The sequence below is a fragment of the Lynx rufus genome, unplaced genomic scaffold, assembly GCF_022079265.1.
Source record: "Lynx rufus isolate CCGP_SWC_20201006 ecotype Redwood Valley unplaced genomic scaffold, mLynRuf1.p SCAF_53, whole genome shotgun sequence".
Taxonomy (NCBI): Eukaryota; Metazoa; Chordata; class Mammalia; order Carnivora; family Felidae; genus Lynx; species Lynx rufus.
The window spans coordinates 177,730-187,169 of NW_025814871.1; the positions used below are offsets into that span (position 1 = coordinate 177,730).

Below are 9,440 nucleotides of genomic sequence, written 5' to 3' on the forward strand. Positions count from 1 at the left end.
GTTGAACAGTCATGACACAAAGCGAGCCCCCCGCCCCCCCCCACCGCCATGCTGTCCCCAGGGACACCCCTCTGGGGAACCAGAGCCTGAACGGAGCCGGGGCCCCGGCATTAGACGCTCTGCAGCATGTGAAGAGCGTGGAGAAGGCGCTGCCGGGTGGCCGGGGCGCAGCTGGGGCTCCGCAGGGCGCCCAGGGCGTGCGTGGTGCTGCGCTGGCCGCGTTCCCGGACCGTGAGCCGCAGCTCCCGGCCCTGGCCGCTCAGGACCAGGTGAGCCTGGTCTCCGAGGCAGCTCACCTGCCAAGGGGAGAGGAGCGAGGTCAGGAGAGAGGGCCCCCCGGGCCTACCCCCTGCCCTGGCATGAACAGGGCAGGTGGAAGGAGGCCGAGAGCCGCCTGCCTGGGTCTCAGCGGCCGACCCCCACCCCCCTCCAGGAGCTCAGGGAGCAAGCCCGGGGGCCCTACTGCGCCGACGGGACGACAAGACTCAGACGGGGACTCCCCTTCCCACGGCCACCCAGTGAGACCCCTGCTCTTAAGCCTGTGCCCCGGGTGAACTGGCCTCCCCGGCTGCGGCCCCGCCTGGGTCAGTGCGAACGTGCTAGCCCCACTCTAGTCTGAACAGGCAGGGAGGGGTTCCTGGAAAATAAAATCATAATTTTTACAAATAACAAGGAAAGCAGGGGTGCATGGGGGGCTCAGTCGGTTGAGCGTCCGACTTCGGCTCAGGTCACGATCTCGCGGTTCGCGGGTTCGAGCCCCGCGTCGGGCTCTGTCCGGACAGCTCGGAGCCTGGAGCTGCTTCGGATTCTGTGTCTCCCTCTCTCTCTTTCTGCCCCTGCCCTGCTCATGCTCTGTCCGTCAAAAATATAATAAAACCTTTAAAAATTAAAAAAAATAGTAACAACGAAAGCCCTGCCCGGGCCGTCGGACTGGGGGCTGGCCAGGATGTGTCAGACTGACGTCACCATGACCGCTCGGGAAAGCCTCAACCTAGAAATGACTTTCCGGGGAGATGACGTCCTGGCAGCTGCGAACGCCACCCGTGGAGGTGACCCCGAATCACGCTGCCCCGGCGCGGACACACGTCTTCGGTTCCGCGGCGTTTGTAGAGGTCAACATGCCCCGCTGCCCCCGGCCGCGCCCCCAACGGTGCCTGACGGCCCAGGGGCCCGGGGCTGCCCCGCGGAGGCCACCGAGGACGAGGGCCACCCTGTGCGCTCACCTGCAGCGTCCCGTCGCTGAAGAGCAGCAGCAAGGCCCGGTCCGACACGAGGAAGCGCAGCAGGCAGTGGCCGGGGGCCGCCGGGGGGGTGGGCGCGGGCCGGCCCTCCTCCTGCGGACAGACCCAGCCTTGCGGGCCTCGGGCTGGCCGTGCCCCCGGTGGCCCGGCCCCGCCCCGTCCGGCCCTTACCTCCCGCGGCCGCCGCTGCAGGTATCGGGCCAAGAGCCGGAGGACGGCCAGCTTGGCGCCCAGCGGGCTGGGCGCGTCCCTCGGGGCGAACGTGTCCAGCTTCCCCCGCGCGGACGCGTAGCAGACCCGGCTGGAGAGGGGGGTACAGGGCGGTGCTGGCTGCCACAGCCCCGATCCTGGGCACCTGACGCCCGAGGACGCCTTCCCACCGGCCACACCCCCTGGGACGGGGATCTGGAGACCAGCTCCTCACGGCCCCTCGAGCCACACCTGCAGCCGTGGCCGCTCGCCGGAGCCGTGGACCCAGCACGTCCCCACTGAGATCCTGACCCGCCCCCAAACCCACCCCCTGCCATCTTCCCATCCTGCCTCAGGGCTGCTCCCGCCTTCCTGCCCTCCCCTCCCGCCCCCCACCCCGCCACGGCCTGTCCCTACCTGACCAGTCCAACTGTCTCCCTGCTGAGTCTCTATGTCACTCCTGCCGTGAAGGTCATGTCAAACGTGACCTGTTCCAACCACGGCCCGAAGGTCACTGACTTCACAGCCTCCCTGTCCCCCCATTTCACTTTTCCTCAAACCCACTGCGCTGGGACCCACGTCAGGAGCTTTGCACATGCTGTTCCCCGTGCCTCAGATGCTGTTCCTGACAGGCTCCTTCCCATCTTTCAGGTCTCGTCTGAATGTCACTTCTTCAGAAAGCCCCTCCACAACCAGGTTGTAGAGGGTCACCTCCACCCCCACCCCCTGCAAAGTGGTCAGGCAGGAAGGGCTTACAGATGCGCAAAGCAGGCCCTATTTTAATAAATACTTGCAGAATGATTAAGGAAAGGTGGGGGGGGGCACAGGAGCCCCAAAACTTACTCCCCCGGGGGGCGCAGGGCCATGTGCGTGCCATCCCGAAGCAGGACACCGCTGCCCCCATCTGACAGCTGATAGCCGAAGCCGTACTTGCTGGAATAATCCACCCACGTGGGGGCCCAGAGGACCGGCTGCTGCCCTCCCGGGGGGTCCTGTGGGGCTGGGCGCAAAGAAGGGAGCTGAGCAAGGGGGTCTCAGGGGGGCCTGGTGGGAGAGCGGGGGAGGTGCGGGACGCGCAGAGGAAAGTGCAGAGCGGGGGAGGACGGGGCTGGGGCACACGGACACTACAGGCTTTCCTTCATTTCATTAAAAAAAAAAAATTGTTGGGGCGCCTGGGTGGCGCAGTCAGTTAAGCGTCCGACTTCAGCCAGGTCACGATCTCGCGGTCCGGGAGTTCGAGCCCCGCGTCGGGCTCTGGGCTGATGGCTCGGAGCCTGGAGCCTGTTTCCGATTCTGTGTCTCCCTCTCTCTCTGCCCCTCCCCCCTTCATGCTCTGTCTCTCTCTGTCCCAAAAATAAATAAACGTTGAAAAAAAAAATTTAAAAAAAAATTGTGTTAAACACAAACTGCTCAGTGGCTTATGGAATCCTGGATGGGATCCTGGGAGAAAAAGGGCATTAGTGAGAACGCGGTAAATCCAGCGGCCCCGGGAAGCTGGCTGAGCCGCACTGGGCGCTCTCCGGGCTGCCTTCGCTGAAAATCTCAAATCATCTTCCACTGTTTACTGAAGACATTTGAACACGAGTTGGCTCCACCGATGGAAGAGCCTTAAAGTCTAGGGTCCTTCTGTGCTACGGCCGCGAGGAGGAGGGCGAGGAAGAGGGCGTGAGACCGAAGACTAAGCAGCACCCACCGGATCCTACGGGAAAGAGAAAGCTCCGAGGACAGTGACCAAGGAGGGGCAGGACGCGGTGGGTGCTGGTGGGGGTCGAGGTGGGGAGTGCATGGGGTGGGCATCACTGTGCTCTGAAGCCTCTCTCAGCTCGGCCGCCCGCAGCAGAGCCCCAGAAATACCGGCAGGACCCTGGACAGAACAAGGCGCTTGTCTTTGGATGCAAAGAGGCAGGTGGCCCGGGTGAGTCCACTGGGCTCCTACCTGGGAGGCTGGGATCCAGGCAGAGCAGCAAATTCCTGGTGGCCGCCTCTACCTCCTGCCTCGGGCTCCCCTTGGGCCCTGGGGAGACAGATCTATGTGGGGGGGGCGTGGAGGGAGGACAGGCCTGGCCCCCCACCACGAGGGGCCCCTCCCACCAGCCCCGCCCCCAACTCTCAAATCTGGATAAACCTTATTTTGAACCCAGAATGATTCTGAACATCGTTCCCATTTTACAGGTGGGAAAGGTGAGGCCAAGAGAGGGGCCGTGACCCTGGCAAGGGCCAGTCACCGCCCCCCACCTCTCTACCCTCACTCCCCACCAGCAGCCCCCGCCTAGGACGGAGTGTCTGCTCACCGGCTGGGTCACTCCGGAGGGTCCCGTGGGTGAGCAGGTAGACGGGGACTGCGGAGCGGGGAGCCTCTCCGTCCGACAGGGAGGCCTGGGGAGGAAGCAGCAGGGGTGAGGGGAGGCCCTGGGCCCCCAGTTGGGCCCTGAGGTGGGGGAGGGGCTCCAGCCTCGTGGCTCTGAAGCCCCTCCCCCCGAAAGAATGCGTCCCACGCGCCTCCACGTGCGCGCTGCCCGGAGCCCTCACCTCACCGCCCCACTCCGTGGAGTCAGGATCTGAACCACCTCCTCCTGAATCCGAGGCCTCGTTAGGAGTGCAGGGGCCTGGGGGAGCGCAAGGAGTTTGGGGGGGGGCACAGCCCGGCCCCCCGTGCAGCAGGGGGGTATCCGCCACCCACATCCGCCTCTGCCACGGATGGGAAGGTGCCGAGGAGTGGAAAGGACCCACGGCCAGGCGGGGGCGGGTGCGGGCGGCCGGGAGCAGGGGAGGGGGGCCGGGAGCAGGGGAGGCGGGCGGGTGCAGTACTCACAGGGGGGCCGGCACTGGGCCAGCCGCAGCTGGCCCACCTTCCGGACGAGCCTGCGCAGAGGCTGGGGCATGGTAAAGATGGGTGGGCTGTGGCAGGAGCGGGCCGGCAGCCGGTCCGGGGTGAAGCCCTTTGGAGGCGGGCACCGGGGGTCAGCACCGGGCGCGGGCTGCCCGGCCCCCGGGCCTCGGCACCCCCGCTGGACCCCACGCACCTGTGTGAAGAAGTCATCCCGCAACAGGCGGTCCAGGCTGGGCCGCTCCGCGGGGTCGGGCGCCAGCAGGCGGGCGATGAGGCGGCGCGCGTTGGGGGACAGGTGGGCAGGCTCGGGGTAGCGGCCGGCTCTGATGTTCTGGTACATCTCCGACAGGGGAGCCGCCGTGAAGGGAGGGGCCCCGGTCAGCGCTGTGTACCTGCCCCGGGGGCGGGGGTGGGGGGTAGGGGTGGAGGGTGGGGCAGGGGCCTGGGTGCCCAGGCTTGGCGTGCCCCTACCCACACCCCCCTGCTCCGGACAGGCTTCGCGTCCGCTTTCCCGCACCTGCCCCACACCCGCTCCCACCTGGCCGGTCCCGTCCACTCGGCTGACGCCAACGTCTGTCTGCACGCCCGCCTGCGCGGGTTCCGCTCCCGGTACCTCACGACCGCGGACCTACCCGCATCTGCCCGCGTGCACCCGCACACACCCGTCCACACCTCCGTGCCGGCTCCAACCCGTGTTCCCTCCCACGTGCCCTATGCACACCCGCACACTCGCACGGCTCCCACCGGCCCCGCGCCCGCCCACGCCTGTCCACACGTGTCCTAGGCGCGCTCACGCCTGCCTGTCCCCATTCGCCCTCCCCCCTACATACGCACACCTGTCCTCGCCTGCCCCTGCCCTCTTCCCCAGGCCCGGGGCTCCCCGGGACCCACTCACATGATGCAGCCGAGAGCCCAGATGTCTGACTGGCAGGAGTGTCCACTCCTGGAGATGACCTCCGGGGCCAGGAAGTTTGGGGTCCCGCAGAGCACTCTGGGAGGGGATGACGGCGGGCTCGGGAACGCTGGGGCCCGCGTGCCAGACCGGCCCCGCCCGCGCCCTCGCGCCCTCCGTGTACCTGTGGCAGCGGCCCCCCGGCCCCACCCTGGCAGCCAGCCCCAGGTCTCCAATCTTTAGCACCATGTTCTTGTTCAGGAAGAAGTTACCTGCGGGGGGGGGGGGGGGGCGGCAACGGGGTATGAGGGCGGAAGCCACGCCCCCCGCGCCCCTCCCCCCGCGCCCCTCCCCCCACTCACTGGGCTTCAGGTCGCGGTGCACAATGCGCCGCTGGTGCAGGTAGCACAGGCCGCTGACCAGGCCCCGCAGGTAGTAGCGCACCTCGGGCTCCGTCAGGGTCTGCCGCGCCTCCAGAACGTGGGCCAGTGACTGCAGGTGACCGCGGGCAGCAGTGGCATGGAGGATGCACAGGTGGCACAGGTGAGCACAGGAGGGCACAGGTGAGCACAGGAGGGCACAGGAGGACACAGGTACTCACAGGTGAGCACAGGAGGGCACAGGTGGGCACAGGTAGGCCCAGGTGAGCACAGGAGGGCCCAGGTGAGCACAGGTGGGCACAGGTGGGCACAAGTGAGCACAGGAGGGCACAGGCGAGCACAGGTGGACACAGGAGGGCACAGAAGGACACAGGTACTCACAGGTGAGCACAGGAGGGCACAGGTGGGCACAGGTAGGCCCAGGTGAGCACAGGAGGGCACAGGTGAGCACAGGTGGGCACAGGTGAGCACAGGAGGGCACAGGTGAGCAAAGGTGTGCACAGGTAGGCACAGGTGAGCACAGGTAGGCACAGGTGAGCACAGGAGGGCACAGGTGAGCACAGGAGGGCACAGGATAGACACAGGTGGGCACAGGTGAGCATAGGTGGGCACAGGTGAGCACAGGAGGGCACAGGTGGGCACAGAAGGGCACAGGATAGACACAGGCGGGCACAGCTGTGCTCAGGGGGGCTGGATCGAGTTAAGGTGGTCCTACATGGCCACAGATGAAGAGATGGGCCAGATGAAGGTGGCCATGAAGAGATGGGCCAGCCTAGGTGGGCACCGGTGCATAATGGGCGAGCACAGACGCGTCTGATGCAGACACAGCAGAGACAGGGAAGTACAGAGACACACAGGTGGGCGAGGGGAGCACCACAAACATGGGTGGGGGGCGCGGGGCGCGGGGCAGGCTCCCTCTCCACCCGCCCCGGGGCACCTGGCGGCTGCAGTACTCCAGCACCATGTACACGTGGTCGCGGTCAGCAAAGTGTCCGTGGAAGGCTACAATGTTTCGGTGTCGCAGGCGGCTGTGCAGGGCGATCTCACGTTCCACCTGCAGGCGTGGCCCCACCTGACCCCTAGTACTCGGGCCCAGGGGCGTACACCCTCACCCCCAAGGGCAGGAACCTGTCTGGCGCCCCCCTGCGAGCCAAGGTCTGGGCCTACCTTCCCCCGGGTGCGGAGCCGCCCGGCCCCGCCCCCACCACGAGGCACCACCTTGAGGGCAAACACCGCACTGGTGGACATGTCCATCAGCTTGTAGCAGCGGCTGAAGGCACCCTGCAGCGGAGAGGTGCCCGGCTCAGCGGCCAAGTGTGCGCAGGTGTGCGGACAGGTGACCAGGCCTCTTCACGTGCACAGACACACAGACAACAGGAGACGCACGGACACACAGCTCACACCCTCAGACCCGCACAGGCAACCCCCCCCCCCCCCGAGCATGCAGGAAAACGCAGGGACGCGTCCCCAGACGTATCCAGATCTGGAAACACCCAGCCAGCGGACCACAATATAGCATATGGACACACGCAGACGCGGAAGCACATTCAGACGCGCGCCTGGTGACAACACGACAGAGTTCTTGCAGAGGCACGGAGCCCTGGAACACTCGAGCGCTCACCCGCAGCCCCGGACAGACGGCCGACCTACGGGCACCGCACAGGACGCCAAAGAGCGGTTCCCGCCACAGCGCACGCGGTGCAGGGGCTACGCCACAGACGCGGCCGCGCAACCCGCGCAAGCCCGAAGCCAGACCCCAAACTCGCGCGGACACACGACACACGCAGAAGGAAAGCCCGGGGGCTCGCCGGGGCTCGCGATCGCGCGCGCACACCCCTCCCCGCCCCGCCGGGACCCCCGCGCGGCCCCGGACCCTCGCCGCGCACTCGTGGTGCCGGGGGTGCCGCACCTTGCCGATCAGCTTTCCGCGCCTGTAGACGCGCCCGGAGTTCGGGTCGCGCAGGAAGACGGAGACCGGCGGGCGGCAACTGTGCCGCCGCCGCCGCCGCGGCGGCCCGGGTTCCATCCCGCCGGGAGCCTGGCGGGCGCTCGGCGCGGGCACTGGCGCAGCCTCAGCGGGACCACCGCGCGTCTGCTCCCGGGGCTGCGCGCCGCTGGGGCGCGTCTTATTGGCTGAGGGGGCGGGGAGGGGCGTGGCCCGACGCTCGGGGCGTGGCCAGGCGCCGGCGGGGGCAGGTGTGCGCGGTGAGCCCGGGTGGGGGGGGGGCGGGGGCGCACGGGGACACCGGGCTGGAGGGAGTTTCAGTGATGAGACAGGAGCTCGCGCCCGGCGCGACAGCCCTGCGCCAATCCGGTGCAATCAGCCGGCTCGCTGCTGTTCCAAGCCTGCGCCTCGCGCCGGGCTGTGAAGTGTTAACGTGCCCATTGCCCCGAGCAGGAAACTGAGGTCAGAGAGATCGTCTCCTCTCGGAGGCCTTTCCAGGGAGAGGCGACGGGAAGCGAGGGCTTGACGGGGCTCTCGTGGCACTGGGAGCCGTGGCAGGATTCAGAGGAGGAGAAAGAAAACCAGTATCTCTGGGGCTGGAGCTGGTTGGAAAGGGAGTGAGGCCTGGGGCAGGGACCCAGGAGGGGCCCCGCTGGGGGTTAGGGGTACCATACATTCAGGGCGCTAGGCAGCGAGGAGGAACAGAACCTGGGGACCCAAGAGCAGACAAGGGTTTGTGACTCCCGGCACGGGCGGCCAAGGGGAGACAGGTGAAAGGGCTAGTGGGCCGTCTGGGACCCTCCTGGGAACCGGCGGGGACATCTCCGAGCCACAGCTCAGACTCAGTTCCAAGCTCTTTCCTTGTGTTCTCTCGTGTCACTCTTACGTAAGTCCTGGGACACGGGAACCGGCCCTGTTCCCATTTTACAGGTGAGCACACTGAGGCCTGGGGATGTCGTTGCTTTGCTAACACAGCCAGGAAGGGACAGTCCTGGGTTTGAGTCCAGGCGGCTGCCTCTGGATGCCACAGTGCTAATCCCCAAATGTTACATAACACAACGAATGGGGAGGGGTTAGCAGGGCTCCCTGTGGCTGGAATCGGGCCTTGGAATTTTCCAGAGACCAGATTTCGGAATGTGGCCCGGTCACGATGCCAGGGACAGGATACACCTTCTGAGCTGTCACATGTCCACCCGGGGTGTCAAACGGGGATAACGAAGGCACGAGGGACCCTCGGGGGGCCCCAGTGCATAGGACCGAGTAAGACTCGGGTACTTTTGTGGGGGGACCGGCCTCCGTGCCAGGCAAGGGTTCCGGGCCACCACCGGGGGGCCAGGTGTCTGCATCCAGGGAGCCTAAGTTTCCTGCCGATGGGAACCAAGTGCAGCGTGACAGAAGGTGGGTGGCTGGGGGGCCATGGGCCTGGGCCATCATGTCGCCGTCACCCTGAAATCTGTTCTGTCTCGGCAGCACACCGCCATCTGGGTGTTAATTCGGGTATTTGTCAAGCGCCTACTTATCAGCCTGCAGAACCCGCCCTGGGCTCCGAATGCCCAAGTCAGACACGCCGGGTCCTCCTAGACTGACCGCCAGGAGATCACCCAGGCTGCACCACGGCGGGGGGGGGGTGGGGGGTCAGGGGGGCTTCCAGAGGCAAATGTGTGTAAGCCCATCCTTGGGTGCAGGCTCTTCTTAGCCCCATATTACAGGTCAGAAAACTGAGACTCAGGAGGGCAGACGCAAGCCAGGATGACTGGAGTCCAGAACCCTGTCCGCACCCCGCACCATCCCCCTACGCTCCTGCCCCGGTGGCCCTGGGAGCTCTGAGGGGGCAGGTGGCCGGGCCCTCCGGACCCCCGTCTTCCTGGCTGAGCGTCCACCACGGGGCCGGGAGGGGGGCGGCGGGGAGGGAACCTCCCATGCTCCACCTCCCCTCAGCAGCGACCCTCTCCCCTGCCCCTCC

At 66.7% G+C, this 9,440-nt stretch overlaps 1 protein-coding gene across 1 annotated transcript; it reads right to left on the reverse strand.

The window, feature by feature from the left end:
- Positions 1–110: 110 nt before the first annotated feature.
- On the reverse strand, positions 111–7,558 carry PLK5 (polo like kinase 5 (inactive)). The gene is made up of 15 exons (XM_047100760.1): positions 7,442–7,558; positions 6,700–6,813; positions 6,470–6,586; positions 5,515–5,644; positions 5,337–5,424; positions 5,156–5,251; positions 4,454–4,652; positions 4,243–4,369; positions 3,960–4,036; positions 3,722–3,806; positions 3,367–3,444; positions 2,274–2,430; positions 1,413–1,542; positions 1,224–1,334; positions 111–296 (listed from the first exon to the last, which is right to left on the reverse strand). Exons 1-15 carry the CDS (start codon positions 7,556–7,558, stop codon positions 111–113), a joined length of 1,812 nt encoding a protein of 603 aa, XP_046956716.1.
- Positions 7,559–9,440: the final 1,882 nt, after the last annotated feature.